At 42.1% G+C, this 18022-nt stretch overlaps 2 protein-coding genes across 2 annotated transcripts in view; both read right to left on the bottom strand.

Moving 5' to 3' along the window:
• Positions 1-1161, bottom strand: part of LOC101741909 (zonadhesin) — a 30790-nt gene extending 29629 nt beyond the window's left edge. Inside the window, exons 1-2 of the mRNA XM_062669244.1 lie at positions 1131-1161; positions 891-1082 (exon numbers count right to left, since the gene is read on the bottom strand). Of these exons, the coding sequence (XP_062525228.1) occupies positions 891-1082; positions 1131-1161 (223 nt within the window). The remainder of the gene's footprint in view (positions 1-890; positions 1083-1130) is intronic.
• Positions 1162-6349: 5188 nt separating this feature from the next.
• On the bottom strand, positions 6350-16881 carry LOC134199009 (keratin-associated protein 10-7-like). Its single transcript, XM_062668908.1, has 6 exons — positions 15905-16881; positions 15594-15791; positions 15171-15341; positions 7892-8083; positions 7054-7251; positions 6350-6802 (listed from the first exon to the last, which is right to left on the bottom strand). Exons 1-6 carry the CDS (start codon positions 16005-16007, stop codon positions 6594-6596), a joined length of 1071 nt encoding a protein of 356 aa, XP_062524892.1. The 5' UTR covers positions 16008-16881; the 3' UTR covers positions 6350-6593.
• Between the last annotated feature and the right edge of the window lie 1141 nt (positions 16882-18022).

The following is an 18022-nucleotide window of genomic DNA, read 5'->3' as shown; positions in this document are numbered from 1 at the left end:
TATATATATCTAAAACAAAAAAAAAGAAATCAATAATTTCATGATGCGCATGCAGTGTGACGTCACGCCACGCGCTTATTCACAAACACTACACAAGCGCAACGTGTGAATGTGTTGAACGCGAGCTACATGGTAGGCGGAGCGAGGGGTGTAAGGTTTTTTTTTGTTACGGAATTTCATGATTCGCTCGCCGCGCTCAAGGCGTTCTCCCCGCGATAACCTACGGCGCGGAAACCTGGAGACTGACGGCAGGGCTGGCCCATAAGTTAAGAGTCGCACAGCGGGCGATGGAGAGAGCTATGCTCGGTATTTCTCTAATGGACAAAATCCGAAACGAAGAAATTCGACGGAGAATCAAAGTCGACGACATAGCTCTCAAAGTTAGCAGGCTGAAGTAGCAATGGGCCGGTCACATCTGTCGAGCCAGCGACGCCAGATGGGGGAGGAAAGTCCTCGAATGGAGGCCACGGATGGGTACCAGGAGCGTGGGGCGTCCTCCAACCAGGTCGACTGATGACTTATTACACACGGCGGGAAGTCGTTGGATGCGGAAGGCAGAAGACCGCATTATGTGGAAGGCATTGGGGAAGGCCTATGTCCAGCAGTGGGCAGATAATGGCTGTTGATGATGATGATAATGATGCTCAAGGCCCGCGATGAAATCTATGCAATAGCTTAATAATTTAATCATTATTGTTTGTAACTTTACTAATCTTAGAAAGTTCCTTATAAATTCAAGAAAAAACAATATTGGAGTATTTCAGTAGTTAATATAGGTATTGTATAAATATTTGTTCTAGGGGAAACGGCATTCAAGAGTGGACCTCATCTCGTCAATAGCATCAAAAAACCACCAAAACAGCGTTGATTGTATTACATGTTGTACTTACGACAGTCTGTGGTCAGTACACATCTCTTGTCATTCTCACTTAGGAGCTTATAATTTTGTTTACAAACGCAGCCAGGACTGCATGGGTAGGGACGCGCGCATGCAGCTACAGCGCGGCTGTCGCTTGTTGGACAATAGTCGGCGGGACAAACAGCTTTGCAGGATACGAGCGTTTCGTTTGCATTGCACGGACCTAAAATAAAGTTCCTAATTAATTCTAGTTAACACTATAAATCCGTACCGTTACAAATATCCGTCACATATTGTATCATATTGTACATATTGTAACAGATATTTGTAACACTTGGATATTGAAATTTTAATTGGATTCAGTCATACAAAAAACTTATATTTTGATAAAACAATTAAAAATGCAAAGACGAGCTTGATCAATCTATTGGTTTTATCCCTGCAAACTCTTAATAATAAACAACACAAGGCTTTCTAACATTTGCTTTAAGCTAATTCTAGAGTACCTCGGAAACATTGCCGGAAAACATAGAAATAATTTAGAGAAGCTAGTTGTTACTGGCAAAGTGGAAGGAAAAATATGGCGAGGCAGCAACCTAATGCGTTCCTTTTGAACAGATCTGCACCACACTCGGTTACAGAGTCTGCGATGATGTACAAGTAATCAAAGACAGAACAAGATGACACAAGATCGTAAGTACGAAAGATACGGATGGAGGTGGTCACAACCCCTGACACAAGAAGCTCAACTGGATGACGAGGACTAGAAGACAGAAATTTGATGTATATTTGTTGGGAAAAAGGATATCACATATTATTATGATACATATATGGAAAGCGCCGCATTAGTACTAAAGTACTTATATCTTTTCTTCTGCACCGTATGTACTGAAAACCCGCGTGGAAATTTTATTATTTCTCAGAAACGGCCTATTGCACTTTTTAGTTTTTGTGTTAATTTTTAGTTTCCGAACTCTGCCATTGCCGGTCCCAAGCCCGGATGAGAAAAGAGGAGGGTTGGCCGTAAACAACGAAACATGCAGGACATCTAAATAGGTCGGCCATAAAACTTGTCAACGCCGAGTAATGGGCGGCGGTCAATTAACCCATGAATGTGGCCATCGGAGGCCATGAGTGACTAAATACCCTCAAAAAAACCGAGGGCAGGTACATGGGGAACACCTGCTACTATTCTCCCACCCTTTTTTAATGGAATAATGGAAAAAGAAATATGTGATTTGTCATGCGATCCGGCTAACCCCCGGCGCCATGAGGTACCCGGGCCTTATGGTGTGAAATCTGCTACCGAAGACTGTGCAGGAGTAGGTAACCAGGCTCCCGTACCAGTGAATGCTACTGGAAAACGATATATTCAACAGGCCTTTCATCCTAGTCTGTTCACAAGAACTAGATGCTCGTCACTGGGAAGTACTCCCCAGCTAGAAACTACCACAGCATTAGAAGACAGTAATTCTGATACTTTTGTACCAAAACCACCAGACTGGCAAAGGATCCCTGGAATTAGAAACCAAAAGAGAAAAAGACAAAAACTACAGTCACCCTCACCAGAAAAAATCACAATTAGCAATAGATTTAGCGAATTACCACTTGATTCTAAAGAACCCACGAAGGAGCCAATGGAGAAACGACCTAGTAAGCCACCTCCTATAATATTATATGGAGTTGAAGACGTCAACAAACTCGTGGAACTGCTGGAGTCTACAGTAGACAAAGACTGTTTTACAATAAAGATTATCAATAGAAATCAACTGAGAGTAGTCTGCGTGGACACAGAAATATACAAAAACGTTAGTCCGGAAAAAAGGCCTTATAGGGCATACTTTCAACTTAAAAGACCAACGCTGCTGTAGAATAGTCATCAAACACCTGCACCATACAACTCCACACAGTGCAATCAAAGAAGAAATCGAAAAGACGGGAAACAAAGTCCAAGGTGAAATTATAAACTCTAAGTTTGGACCAGACAAAAAACCAACCTCCACATTCTTTATTAATATCGAACCAGGAGCGAACAACGCCGCAGTGAAAGACATTAAATATATATACCATCAGTCAGTTATAATCGAAGATCCAAAAAAAAGAACCACGTTGCCACAATGTCAAAGGTGCCAGCAATATGGTCACTCTAAAAATTATTGTATGAGACCATACCGATGCGTGAAGTGTGGCCAAGGGCATAAAACAGCGGATTGCCCAAAGAAGGACCGCAATACACCAGCAAAATGCGCCCTTTGCCAAGGCGCACATCCGGCTAACTATAAAGGTTGTGAAATTTACAAAGAAATTCTAAACAGACGTATGGCTAGGAATCTAACCTTCAGAACTAAAACACAAGTGACAAGCAGGACTGTCCCAATAGACTTTCTACCACAACCTCTCGAAAAAACACAAGAAAAACTTCTCTACTCGGATATACTTAAAAAGAAAGAAACCCAGCCAACTACTACAATTAGCGTGAATAACAAATTAGAAGAATTACTCATCAAACAATCGGAGAAATTCGAATTAATCCTACAACAGATGAGCACTCTCATGAGTCTCATAGCTACTCTAGTCGAAAGAATATCAAAATGACCGCACTGAGAGTGGGTACCTGGAATATTAATGGTCTTTCTTCGAGCAAGACTGAGTTGGAACTGTTGATGAACAATAACCAGCTTGATGTTGTACTTGTCTCTGAAGCTCACTGTACAAGTAAAAGCAAAATTAGCATCAAAGGATGCCACATCTATGTGACTAATCATCCTGATGGAACTGGCCACGCGGGAACAGCCGTTGTGATAAGAAAATCAATTAAACATCAAATGCTGCCAGAATTTAGGACAAACCATATCCAAGCTACCACGGTTGCAGTCGAAACCCGCTGTGGACATTTGAATTTGTCAGCGGTATACTGCCCACCGAGACATACAATTAGCGCAACAAAGATTACAGATTACTTCGCTACACTGGGGAGGTAATTTGTGGCTGGTGGAGACTGGAACGCCAAAAATACATATTGGGGCTCAAGGCTAACAACAACTAGAGGCAGACAACTAAAGCTAAGTCTCGAAGAAAACGGCCTCAGCACTGTCTCGTCTGGAGAACCAACTTACTGGCCTACGGATACAAATAAAAAACCAGATTTATTAGACTTCTTCGTAGTAAAGGGACTCTCGAAAAATTATCTCAAGGCAGAGACTTGTCTAGACAGTAATTCTGACCACACACCTGTTCTCTTAACTATTAGTACGACCATTATTCATTATGACAAGCCTGATACCCTCTACAACAACCGCACTGATTGGAAAGGCTTCAAAGATTATATTGAAAATAATATCGAATTGAAAGTATCGTTGAAGTCACCTGATGAAATAGATGAAGCAACTCAATATATTACTAACCTCATCCAAAAGGCTTGCTGGACTAACACACCCATTCCAAGGAAAAATTCTCAAGTGGCTGGAAATGTACCTCTCGAAGTCAAACACAAAATTTTAGAAAAAAGAAAGCTGCGTAGAATATGGCATCAAACTAGAAACAAAAGCGACAAGACTGCACTTAACAGAGCTATTAGAGAACTGAAAAACCTAATAGACAATGTGAATAATGCCACGCTACAAAATAATCTGGAAAACCTAACGGCCACAAAATCAACGGACCATTCACTCTGGAAATTTACAAAGGCACTGGTCAGACCACAACAATACAAATGTCCCATTAAAACTGTTTCTGGATGGGCTAGGACAAGTACATAAAAAGCGAACATGTTTGGAAAACATCTAGCCAACATCTTCAAGCCGAATGATAGCAATAATGTGGAGTTTGAAAATGCAGTTGAAAGTACACTGCAGCAAGACCTGCAACTCTCCACCCCACCAAGGCCAGTTACGATACAGGAGCTGAAAAGGACCATAATTAAATTACAAAATAAAAAAGCCCCTGGATTCGACCTCATCACCAAAGAAATTGTCACAGAGCTTCCCAAAAAGGCATTGGTCTTCCTGGTGACTCTCTTTAATAGTGTGCTTAGAGTGCAACATTTTCCCAGATTATGGAAAGTATCCATAGTGACAATGATTCACAAGCCTGGAAAGCCCCCGGAAGAACCCACATCATACAGACCCATAAGCCTGTTGCCTGTGCTGTCCAAGATGTTTGAGAGGATTCTCTTGAGTAGAATATTACCCATACTCAATGAAAACAAAATTGTACCCAGACATCAATTCGGTTTTCGACAACAGCACTCTACCATAGAACAAGTGCATAGGGTCTGTGAAAAATTCGATCATCCCTTGAAAACAAAGAATACTGCTCTGCCGTATTTCTGGACATCCAGGCTGCGTTCGATAAGGTGTGGCATAAAGGCCTACTATACAAAATAAAGGCATTCCTACCCCATAGTTATTATCCACTGATGAAATCATACCTGATAGATAGAATTTTCCAGGTGAGAGAAGACGGAGAGCTATCAAATATTCACGATATAATGGCGGGAGTCCCACAGGGTACTGTCCTGGGACCTGTCTTGTACACCATATATACTGCTGACCTTCCTGAAACACAAGGCGTTACCACAGCTACATTTGCGGACGACACAGCACTACTTGCAAGCAGCACGGACCCAGCTGTTGCCTCTGCTACCTTGCAGAACAACCTTGACAAAGTGACTGAATGGCTCCAGAAATGGCGAATAAAGGCTAATACTACAAAATCCGTCCACATAACATTTACGCTTAGGAAAGGAAGCTGCGCATCGGTAAAAATGTGCGATATCACCCTGCCACAATGTGATACAGTCAGATATCTCGGTATGCACCTGGACAAAAGACTGACATGGAAAAAACACATCCAATCAAAACGAGATGAGCTAAACATGCGGTTCAAAAACATTTACTGGCTGATGGCACGTAACTCGAAACTTTCCACTGACAATAAGCTCCTAATCTACAAAATGATCCTGAAGCCAATATGGACGTATGGATTGCAACTGTGGGGAAGTGCATGCGACTCCAGTTTAAATATCATGCAAAGAATGCAGAATGGCATCTTAAGGACCATAGCAAACGTACCATGGTTTGTGACAAACACTGAGATCCATGAAGCCATGAACATGAGAACTGTTAAGGAAGAGATAAGGTTGACAGGGACTAAGTACAGAACTCGGCTGGAAAACCACCCAAATACCCTAGCTAATGCGTTGACAAAAGTCAGTTACATCAAGCGACTGAAACGTCATGATATACAGGGAGTTGGTGACAGATGGTGATCAATGAGGAGTCTCCTGGTGAGGAGCCTCTTCGACGCGATGGCACACGCAACGCATCTGCTCATAGTCCAGGACTGATCGCAGATAGGCACATAACAAAAAAAAAAATCTTTTATTTGGGTTGTTGCAACTTTCATGTAGAATTGAAGAATTGAAGCTTACAAATGTAATTAAATTTCATTAAAAGAGGTATGATGTAGTGACTACGTAAATTAACCTCAAGCACCAGTCATCGCTATCGTCGAATCCGTCGCTTGCGACGAAGGGCTCGACGAGTAAATTAACCCTCAGACACAGCCTACTGAGTTTCTCGCCGGATCTTCTCAGTGGGTCGCGTTTCCGATCCGGTGGTAGATTCTGCGAAGCACGGCTCTTGCTAGGGTTCGTGTTAGCAACGTCGTCAGGTTTGAGCCCCGTGAGCTCACCTACTAGTTAAGGTTACGCTGATATAGCCTCTCAAGGCTCTCAGCTTAGGTAGGAAAACAAATTTAAACGTAACTTACTAGGGCAGGTTTCTATTTTAACACATTTCCCTTCTGTTTCAGACAAGATGTACCCTTCTTGACATTGACATCCGTCCACGTTCTCAATAGGCGGCTTGTAAGGTGGACAGTTCGGTGGATTCGGCACAGAGCAGGTAGGTCTACACCTGGCGGGCACCGGACACTGACCAGCTGTTTAGAAATAATAGTTTGTGTTAAAATTTTAAATAAAAAAAACGATGAACTTCAAATAGGATTTCCGGAAGGACTCCAATAAATATTTATTACAAGAATAGAAGTAACCTCAAAAAATATGTGAACCATGTGAAACTCTTCTTTCCGGTTAATAGGCAGACATACTATCATCATAACAGATCATCGACTTAACACATAAAGAAATCTAGGAAAGTCAAGATATTAATGTTCTATAACATTTCACTTACGACACGCGTTCTTCGGGACACAAACGTCATTGTTGTTCCTGTAATAGCCTTTTGCACACACGCACTGCGGCCTGCAGTAAGAGCGCAGTTCAGCAGGACAATTCTGGTTAGAGGTACTGTTGAGATCCTCGCATCGTTCCGCCAAACATTGTGCACACGGATTCCAAACTTCGTTGGGTCGTGTGCACGTGACTGGAGCTGAAACAGGTTTCAACTGATAACTGAGCCCTTATAAAGTTTTCGTTGGTGTGCAGGAGACGCAAGAATGCATCCGCGCTAACTCTACTGTACATTTGACTAGGAACAACTCAGGTTTTCAGGTATCTCGATGTGTGAAGTTAGATGTTAATAAATGTACACATTGTAATGTGTAATAAAATAAATATTTAATGATACAAGACAACCCGGCTCCAAAGAAAATACTATCTATAATATTTCTCTAATGTACTATAAAAAAAACAAACATTATAAAGTATGTCTTGAACACGTTGATTAGGGTGTTAACAATTTATAGACAAGGACGATTAAATTGCAAAAAAAATGTTTTTAATTCTTCGTCTGCCTCCGCCTGCAATACCAAAACTGAATCTATTTTACGCATTTCATTCAAAAATAATTTAGTTATTATTGTGTGTAACTTTACTAATCTTAGAAACCTTAGAAGATTAATTAATTCACAAAAGAAAACATTGGAGTATTTCTGTAGTGGGTATAGGTCGTACTGTATAAATGTTTTGTTCTAGGAGAAGCGGCATTCAAGAGTGGACCATGAGCTTATCCCTCAATAGCATCAAAAAACCACTAAAACAGCGTTGATTGTATTACATGTTGTACTTACGACAGTCTGTGGTCAGTACACATCTCTTGTCATTCTCACTGAGGAGCTTATAATTTTGTTTACAAACGCAGCCAGGATTGCATGGGTAAGCGAGCGAGCAAGCAACTACGGCGCGACTGTCGCTAGTTGGACAGTAGTCGGTGGGACAGCCAGCTTTGCAGGATACGAGCGTTTCGTTTGCATTGCACGGATCTAAAATAATGTTCCTCATTAATCGAACCAGAAATTGGAAAAAGAGAATAAATCCAAAAAAACAATAATGGAGATAATTAAAAAAAACTTTATAAGTTTTTACTTTCAACTTAAAGGCTCACGTAACATCACTGATATTGAAGAAAATATAAATTCTTACTTATTTACTAATAGATCTGGCTGAAATACTTAGTCTGGCCATAAATACTGTTTATAACGGAACGTAATTTCCGAACGTGCGATACCGCCCCCGCCGCCGCCTTACCCCCCGCTGAGACAGCTCTTTGAGCGCGAAAACACACGCCCTCAGCGCGCGCGACGACGACCAGTAAAATATTGCGAGTCTTAGTTCAACTGTACGATTCTCAACTCATTTTGTATTTTATGTTAGTTATTGTGTCGCTTTTTATATTAAAACCTCATACCAAATCAGTGTAAACATTATTTCTTTATCATCTTCGCCAACAGCCCGGAACAACGAACTCACGAAAACTCACAAAAGCCCGCCAGTCGGACTTGTAGTGTTAAAAATGGCGCCCGAACGTTTAGCTGTGAAGTGATATTTATAAGAAATTATTGTGCCTGCATGAACGATTTGTGTTTTCCTGACTTTACCGACTAAACCGTCCTCAAATAATGCCGCCAAAGAAGATGCCGAATTCCGAGGAGCGCGACGCGAGAGCCGCGTCGCCGCCCCACGCGCCGTCGAGTGACGCGCCGCCCGCCAGTGTTTGCTTCCGCCCGGAAGACATCACCATGCTGATCGACACCCTTCAACGAACGCAGCTAGACGCGTTCCGGGAGCTGTTAGATAGCGTCAGGCAGTCGGCGACTCCTACATTCGACCATCGGCCCGCCAACAACTTCAGCCGCTGCAAATCTGTATTCAGCGGACGCGCAGACGAGTCAGTAGAAGGTTTTATCGACGCAATAGAATCGTACAGAGACGCCGCCAATGTTCCCGATGACGTAGCCGTAAAAGGTATTTCCATGTTGCTGACGCACACCGCCGCTACCTGGTGGCAGGGTATCAAGCATCAAGTTTCTACATGGGAAGACGTCATCTCAAATCTACGAAGTGCTTTTGGTGATCGCCGCCCACCCCACAGAATTTATGTCGACCTATTCGCAGACGGCCAGCAGCCTATGGAGAAAACCGACCTGTTTGTCGCCAGGGCTCGAGCACTCCTCGCGAAGCTACCTCGAGGCGACCTATGTGAAAAAGTGGAGCTCGATATGATATACGGATTACTGCATCATAAAATTCGTAAACGCCTTCGTAGAGAGGAAATCACCAGTTTCAATGTTCTCCTGCAAAAAGCACGAAGTATTGAGGATTCTACGAAAGAAGCGCATACTTCAAATGCCGTCGCCGAGACCTCAAAGGGTGCCGCCGCCGCCGCCCGCGCTCGACTCGAGCCGCCGCGTCCTGCAACGCAGCGTGTACCTACGGCCGCTGTAGAAGTTTCCCCGCGCCAACGTTCGTCAGGCGATAACGCCGACGCCACTCCGACCGCCGAAAAACCCGAGAAACGTCGATACTGTGTTTATTGTAAAAGTTACGGTCATACGCGTGATCAGTGTCGTAAATTGTTCTTAAAACAAACCGCGAATGACAGTAACGATAACGTAGTTAGTAAAGTAAATAATATTAAATGTTACGGTTGCGGCGCGAGCGGAGTCATACGTTCTAATTGTTCCAAATGTAGTTCAAATTTTAGCGCGGTCGATTTTATTCAAATACCGCGAACGCGATCGCGAAGTACAACGACCGCTGAGACATCAGCTGTTGGTAAGTCGTCCGCCCAGGTGAGTAATTTGGCAAGTTTACCTATGGGTTTTACTGGGGCTATACCTGACTTGTGTTTATCCAGTAGTGTTCATACTGAGCGCCCAAATTATGTTAATTCATCGCTACACACTGCTCAGCCAAGTTTGGTATCATGTAATAATGTAAGTACACCCCCCGTAAATAATCATTTTGCCCGTAAATGTAATGTAAACTCGTCCCATAAACGTGTTGATAAACAAATTGTTTCAAATTTGCCGCGTTCCGATGATACGCCTTGGTTTACATACTTATCTCGTCCTGTTAAGCAGGGGGAGTGTTTTAACCGCACTCATGTACCTAGCGAATTGAAATCAGTATCTCCTAGGGAATTTTGTGTTAATCAGTGCGTCGTAAATAATAGACATAAATGGAAAACGAAACATTCTCGTCAGTGCCTGTCACGTGGTCCGTCACCGAGTAGGGCGACCATGATTTTTTCAGGACAAAACCAGGAATTCGATAATAAAAGTAGGGTGACCAAAAATTTTTCAGGACACAACCTGGAAAGTTGTGCACCGGTTAAAGGGACCACAAATTTTAATTGTGATAGTTTTGTCACCTTTTCGTCTGTAACTTCTTCGCAAAATGGTAACGCGCGACGACCTATTTTAGGTATAGAGATTTTAGGAATCCGAGGTAGGGCTTTAATCGACACCGCAGCCAAGCGAACTGTTGCCGGTTCTTCACTCTACGCCCTATTGCAACAGCATAATCAACCTTTTGTGCGTAATTCTATGCGTGTTAAGCTCGCCGATGGTTCAATGCTAACACGACAAATGCTGACAACGACACTTGACGTGAAGTTATTACCGTATAAGATAATTCCCATAGAATTCGTCGTATTCCCGGACGCCCAGGATAATGACACATTATTGGGTGTAGACTTTTTAGTAGCAGCTGGTTTAGCCATCGACTTCCATACTTCGACATGGCGCTATCATGGTTCTGAACGAGTTTTTCCATTGGAGTTCGAGTACCCCAGTGACCTCACGCCTTGTTCTGCTGCTGATTTCTTAAGAGAAGACGAGGGAACTATGCTGTGTCCTCCAGAGCGTTAACCGCCTAGCTTCTCTTCTTCAGTGCAACGAGGATGTCTTCAGAGCAGGGGAGCCCCAATGCCTTACGCTGAACATTATCAGGATGATAGGAAGTAGCAAACCGACAAAATTCAGTTATCTGGTCCCAGTTACCAAGTAGGTGATCTAGTCCTTCTCTCTACGCACTTGTTAAGTGATGCCGCCAAAGGTAGAACGAAGAAGTTCATGCCTAAGCGTGACGGACCCTACCAGATTAGTAATATCGTTAGTCCTACTACCTATGAGGTTACTGATTTGAATTCGCAGGTTTTAGGGAAATTTCATGCTTCTCATTTGAAGCCGTATCATAATCAAACCGGTCAGGTCTCAGCTCTAGTACAGCCTCGACGCCTGCGTGGACGGCCCCGTCTTGTTGGTTCTGCCGAGCCACTAACGAGGCGTTCTAGTGACTCGGAGGGGGAGGATATAACGGAACGTAATTTCCGAACGTGCGATACCGCCCCCGCCGCCGCCTTACCCCCCGCTGAGACAGCTCTTTGAGCGCGAAAACACACGCCCTCAGCTTGCGCGACGACGACCAGTAAAATATTGCGAGTCTTAGTTCAACTGTACGATTCTCAACTCATTTTGTATTTTATGTTAGTTATTGTGTCGCTTTTTATATTAAAACCTCATACCAAATCAGTGTAAACATTATTTCTTTATCATCTTCGCCAACAGCCCGGAACAACGAACTCACGAAAACTCACAAAAGCCCGCCAGTCGGACTTGTAGTGTTAAATGTTACAATTAAAAATAAACAAAATATTACATTTGAATTTGGAATCTGTCATTTTTATGTGATTGCTCATTGAGTTTTCTCATTTTGGCACCAATACATTGTACAATATTTTGCGATATTAAAATGGAGTGGGGTGATAAAGAGAACCGAATCGCTGTGATTGCATTACACAAAGTAGGTATGGAGCCAAATGCGATTTTTAAAACTCTCCATACGCTTGGTATTAGTAAAATGTTTGTGTACCGGGCTATTAATAGGTGCAATGAGACCTCCTCTGTTTGTGACAGAAAAAGATCTGGCCGTCCACGTAGTGTTCGTACGAAAAAGGTGGTCAAAGCAGTAAGGGAAAGAATTCGAAGAAATCCTGTCCGAAAGCAAAAGATTTTATCTCGGGAGATGAAGATAGCACCTAGAACCATGTCGCGTATTTTAAAAAATGACTTAGGACTTGCAGCCTATAAGAGACATACTGGTCATTTCTTAACTGATAATTTAAAAGAGAATAGGGTGGTAAAATCGAAACAACTACTGAAGCTGTACGCAAAGGAAGGTTATAGAAAAATTTTGTTTACGGATGAGAAATTTTTTACAATTGAGCAACATTTTAACAAACAAAATGACCGTATTTATGCTCAAAGCTCTAAGGAAGCTTCCCAATTAGTCGACAGAGTGCAACGTGGGCACTTTCCGACTTCAGTGATGGTTTGGTGGGGTATTAGCTATGAAGGAGTGACTGAGCCATACTTTTGTGAAAAAGGTACCAAAACATCGGCACAAGTGTATCAAGATACCATTCTTGAGAAGGTAGTGAAGCCCCTTAACAACAACATGTTCAATAATCAAGAATGGTCCTTCCAGCAATACTCAGCGCCAGGTCATAAAGCTCGGTCTACGCAGTCTTGGTTGGAAACGAACGTTTCGGACTTCATCAGAGCTGAAGACTGGCCGTCGTCTAGTCCCGATCTTAATCCGCTGGATTATGATTTATGGTCAGTTTTAGAGAGTACGGCTTGCTTTAAGCGCCATGATAATTTGGAGTCCCTAAAACAATCCGTACGATTGGCAGTGAAATTTTTTCCCATGGAAAGAGTGCGTGCTTCTATTGAAAACTGGCCTCAACGTTTAAAGAACTGTATTGCAGCCAATGGAGACCACTTCGAATAAGCTTTTTATACTTTAAATTGTTTTATATTTATGTATTAAACTAACACACTGTAAAAGTAATAAATGTTATTTGCAAAAGAGTTTTTTTTATTTTTAATTGTAACAGTATTTATGGCCAGACTAAGTATATTACTCATTTATATATATGTATACATGTAAATGTGTGGGATTTATTCCCTTCTTCCAATTGGTGGTTTAATTTTAGTTAAACCTACTGTTTCGTTCTGTTACAAATATCTGTTACATATTGTATCATATTGTAACAGATATTTTTGTAACACTTGGATTTTTATTTGATATTGATATTTTAATTGGATTCAGTAATATATAAAATCTAAATCTAAAATCTTTAATGGCCGTCTGGTGTAGTGGTATGTGACATGGTCACTACACAAGGGGGTCGCGGGTTCGAATCCCGTCAAGGGAAGATATTTGTATGATAAATATAAATGTCTTTTCCAGGATTATGGATGTATATTAAATATATGTATGTGTATAATAAAAATCTTACATTTACTTCCGTTATCTGGTACCTGTAACACAAGTTCTTTACGAACTTATCACGGGACCAGTTAACGTGGCGTGATTGTTAGTAAATATTTATTTATTTATTTATTTGCAGAAAAATTAAAAATGCAAAAACGAACTTGATAAAGCTATTGCTTTTATCCTTGCAAACTCCTAGTAATAATGAAAATAAGGCTTTCCAGCATTTGCCATAAGCGAATCCTAGGGTACCTCGGGAACATTGCCAGAAAACATAGAGATAATTCCGAGAAGCTAGTTGTTACTGGCAAAGTGGAAGGGAAAATATGGCGAGGCAGCAACTCAATGCGCTCTTTTGAACAGATCTGCACCACACTCGGTTACAGAGTCTGCGATGATGTACAAGTAATCAAAGACAGGACGAGATGACACAAGATCGTAAGTACGAAAGTCATGGATGGAGGTGGTCACAACCCCTGACACAAGAAGCTCAACTGGGAGACGAGGACTAGAAGACAGAAATATGATGTATATTTGTTGCGAAAAGTGTATCACATATCTGTACTAATATTATAAAGCTGAAAAGTTTTTTGTTTGTTTGGTTGAACGCGCTAAACTCAGGAACCACAGGTCCGATTTGAAAAAATATTTCAGTGTTAGATAGCTCATTTATTGAGGAAGGCTATAGGCTATATAACATCACGTTAAGACCAATACAAGCGGAGCACCTATAAACAATGTTTAAAAATCGGGGTATTTTTCCATTTTGAGAGCTTCCGCTGCGTGCGCTACGGAAACGGTTAAAGTTTCGATAAAAAGGCAAAATTGTTCCCCTTTAAAAGTTCTAAAAAAGTCCGCCACAGCATATGTCAATATTTTAAGGTTGGCTCACTATAACGTTTTCTAACCAAATTTGTTCTAAAATAAAGCATTATTTGTGAAGGTGTTTTTATGAAGATGATATTAATCCCTATCCAAATAAATACGTTATTCATTACAGGAATTTAATTTTAAAGAAATTTCCCCTCACTTGATTTTAATGAGTATCTCGCTATGAGTATTTTAATGAGTATGAGATGATATCGCAGTTTTAAAATAACATCGCAGCAAAATAATGATCAAGCGCGTAATGTTGATGTATAAGGCGCGCGGCGGCACAGAATAAGAAGTATAACAAGAAACACCCAAACAACTTCAAGATAGGCTTTGAAAATTATAGATTTCTCTGGATTTCTCCAGGATCACATCATCAGATCTTGACGATTACAGGACCATTCGGGAAGTCTACTCTTTCAAACAAAAAAACGAAAAAAGAATTATCAGAATCGGTCCAAGCATTCTCGACAAATCGGTGAACATACATAGATAAAAAAGGTGGTCGAATTGATAACCTCCTCTTTTGAAGTCTGGTAAAAAGCGTGATTTTGGTACCTTAAATAGCTCCATAACATTCTATTATTCAAAAATATTTTCACTTTCTACGTAAATTAAGTCGCGGCTAAAATTTAGCGTTATTCCAAAGTAACTATTCCACGCGGACGAAGTCGCGGGCAAAAGCTAGTGATACATATATGCAAAGAACCGCATTGGTACTAAAGTACTTATATCTTTTCTTCTCAACCGTCTGTACTGAAAACCTGCTTGGAAATTTTATTTTTTCTTATAAACGGCCTATTGTACTTATTTTTGTTCTTATTTTAATTTGTGTTGGGTTATTGCCATTTTCGTGTAGAATAAAATATTACCTTACATTGAAACGAGATATGATGTAGTGACTACGTAACTTACTAGGGCAGGTTTCTATCTTAACACATTTCCCTTCTGTTTCAGACAAGATGTACCCCGGTTGACATTGACAACCGTCCTGGTTCTCAATAGGCGGCTTGCAAGGTGGACAGTTCGGTGGATTCGGCACAGAGCAGGTAGGTCTACACCTGGCGGGCACCGGACACTGACCAGCTGTTTAGAAATAATTATAATGTTAAAAATTAAATTTAAAATAATATACATAATATTAAAACAGATTTTGGGAACGATTCCAGTAAACAATAAGAGAATAGACTTCAGGTTGGAAAAAAAAGTAGGCAATGTGAAACTCCCCTTGGCTTCTGGTTCATAGGCAAACATACTATTATCATAACAGACCATCAACTTAACACATCAGAAAACTAGCAAAATCAGGATATTAATGTCCTATAAGAATTCACTTACGACACGCTTGCTTCGGGACACAAACGTCATTGTTGTTCCTGTAATAGCCGTTTGCACACACGCACTGCGGATTGCAGTAAGAACGCAGTTGAGCAGGACAATTTGGTTTTAAGGCACTGTTTAGATCCCCGCATCGTTCCGCCAAACATTGTGCACAAGGATTCCAAACTTCATTCGGGCGTGTGCACTTCACTGGAGCTAAACCAGGTTAGTAATTGATAATTTAGCATTGTATTAACAGATTTATATGCCTGCTAAGCAGTAGCAAAAAGCGCTCACAATTAAGTCATTAGGTACGCATTGTAATCTACCTCGAGTGTCATATTGTTTTGCTTGAATATATTTATAAGTAAAGGTTGTAAAGAATAGCCGAAGCCGATCTCGAAGGCAACGAAATAAATTGAAGCAAATCATTTGATGCCAAATTAATCCGTCATCATTTTAACTCTCCTAACGTAATGTATAGAGCAAATCAAAAAGTTTTGCTCCTATTGCAATATTTTTTTTTTTTTTTATTTATTTATTTAGACACACCAACAGCAATACACACAAAACATTCAAGCTTAAAATTAACATATATAAAATAAAGTACTGGTATGTAAGCCAGTTACAGGCATGTACAGCAATCTCTTATAACACACTATGACATGTTACAGCAATATATTTATTTGAAAACAACACGAAAACAAGAGCTAACTACACACACTACTAACTTCACAGATTACTAAATAAGAAATAATGCACATATTTATATAGTAAAAAATTATAAATAAAAATTATAAAACTATAAAAAAATTAAAAAAGTCGAGCGCGGCAATGCAAAAAATATAAATACATAGAACAGACTGCGCAATGTAATCAGAATGACATTCTCACATCAATTATAAGCAAAGGAACTTGGATACTAGTTTGTTTTTGAGACCAGGACACGTGTCGTTAAAAATGTCAATGCCGTCAATTAATGCACATATTTGGTTAAATTCACTACATATCTTTGATAAAGGGGAATATCTAAGGAGGTTTGTTCTACTTGCGGGAATATGGAAAATTTCAGTAATAGGATGCCGTGGGCAGTGGTATGGAACGCTAAAGTTGATTTTCTGAAGTAAGTGGCTACAATCTATGCTTCCGGAAATTAGTTTTTTTAGGAACATGATATTAATTATTCTACGACGGTTGCCGAGCGATATCATTTTAAAATGTTTAAGACGTAGATCATATGTGGTACGGTAAGATATGCTAGAAGAATGGAATGCCAAGTGCCTAGTGAATGCACGCTGTACGCTCTCAATACGTTGCGAGTAAGTAGCGTAATGGGGACCCCAAACTACTGATGCGAACTCAAGTTGACTGCGAACCAGCGAGTTATATAATATTATTTTAGTGTTTGAGGACATAAATCCCTTTTTTTTTTTTTTTTTTTCCACAGGAGAAAATCGCCGGATCCCCACCCGCGCGGCAGGTGGGGTATGTGGGAGTTGAACCTCACTAAAAACTCCTGCCGCTCACAACCGGCGCCCTATCTCGGACCGGGCCGGAGCCCAGTCGGGGCTATTGAAACGGCGGGACAGGGTTGACGCAGAGCACATTACATCCATCCCACCGTCCCACGGACGCCGGACCGGTGGCCGCCAGCGAAACGACCACCGGTTCCCTCGTTCAGCGGGCCGAGAGCCCGCTTTGATGGCGCCGCGTTACACCTTCCCCCAGAGCGGTCGGGGGAACGCGGTCTACCATCACCCGGCTTCCTATTGCGGGTGAGCGTGCAGAGCACGCCACCCCTCGTCTGGGTCCCTCCCCGCACAAAACGGGTGGGACCCCTAGCTCTTAGGGGGCCAGGTCACGGATACGACCCCGGTCCCGACCCCCTGCTCGGCGGCGGCGGGTTTCTGCGTAGTGAGGAGAGCTTTCCCTCACTCGCCCCGCCGCCTCCTTCTGCGAGATGGTGCACTCGCAGAAGTCGAGCATAGCCTTCCATGACTCATCGCTGCCAAGCATCGACGCCACGACGCCAGGCAGCGACAAGTCAGGTCCTATCTTTGCGACCAGGACACGGCGCTGCACCTCCCAAGCGGGGCAGACAGCGAGCGTATGCTCCGCCGTGTCCAGGTCGTGTCCACAATGGTGACACCTCGTCGTCGGCTCAGCCCCTATCAGGCGCAGGTACTTCCCGAAGCATCCGTGCCCGGTCAGCACCTGCACCAGACGAAAGGTGAGACGTCCCTCGCCACGATTCACCCAGTCATCAAAGACCGGGTAAACCGCCTCGACGGTCCGTAGCCCCCACGTGAGGTTGGCCAATCGCCTCGACCACGACTCGAGCACGGACCGCCGAGAATGGGCCTTCCGCGCCCGCAGCTCACTCTCGGGGACCCGCGCCACGCCCCGAGCACGAAGCTCGCTGCGCCACCGATAGTCGGCAGCGAGCG

This window comes from Bombyx mori, chromosome 6, assembly GCF_030269925.1.
Source record: "Bombyx mori chromosome 6, ASM3026992v2".
NCBI classification, from domain to species: domain Eukaryota; kingdom Metazoa; phylum Arthropoda; class Insecta; order Lepidoptera; family Bombycidae; genus Bombyx; species Bombyx mori.
This window is presented reverse-complemented; position numbering and strand designations above follow the sequence as displayed.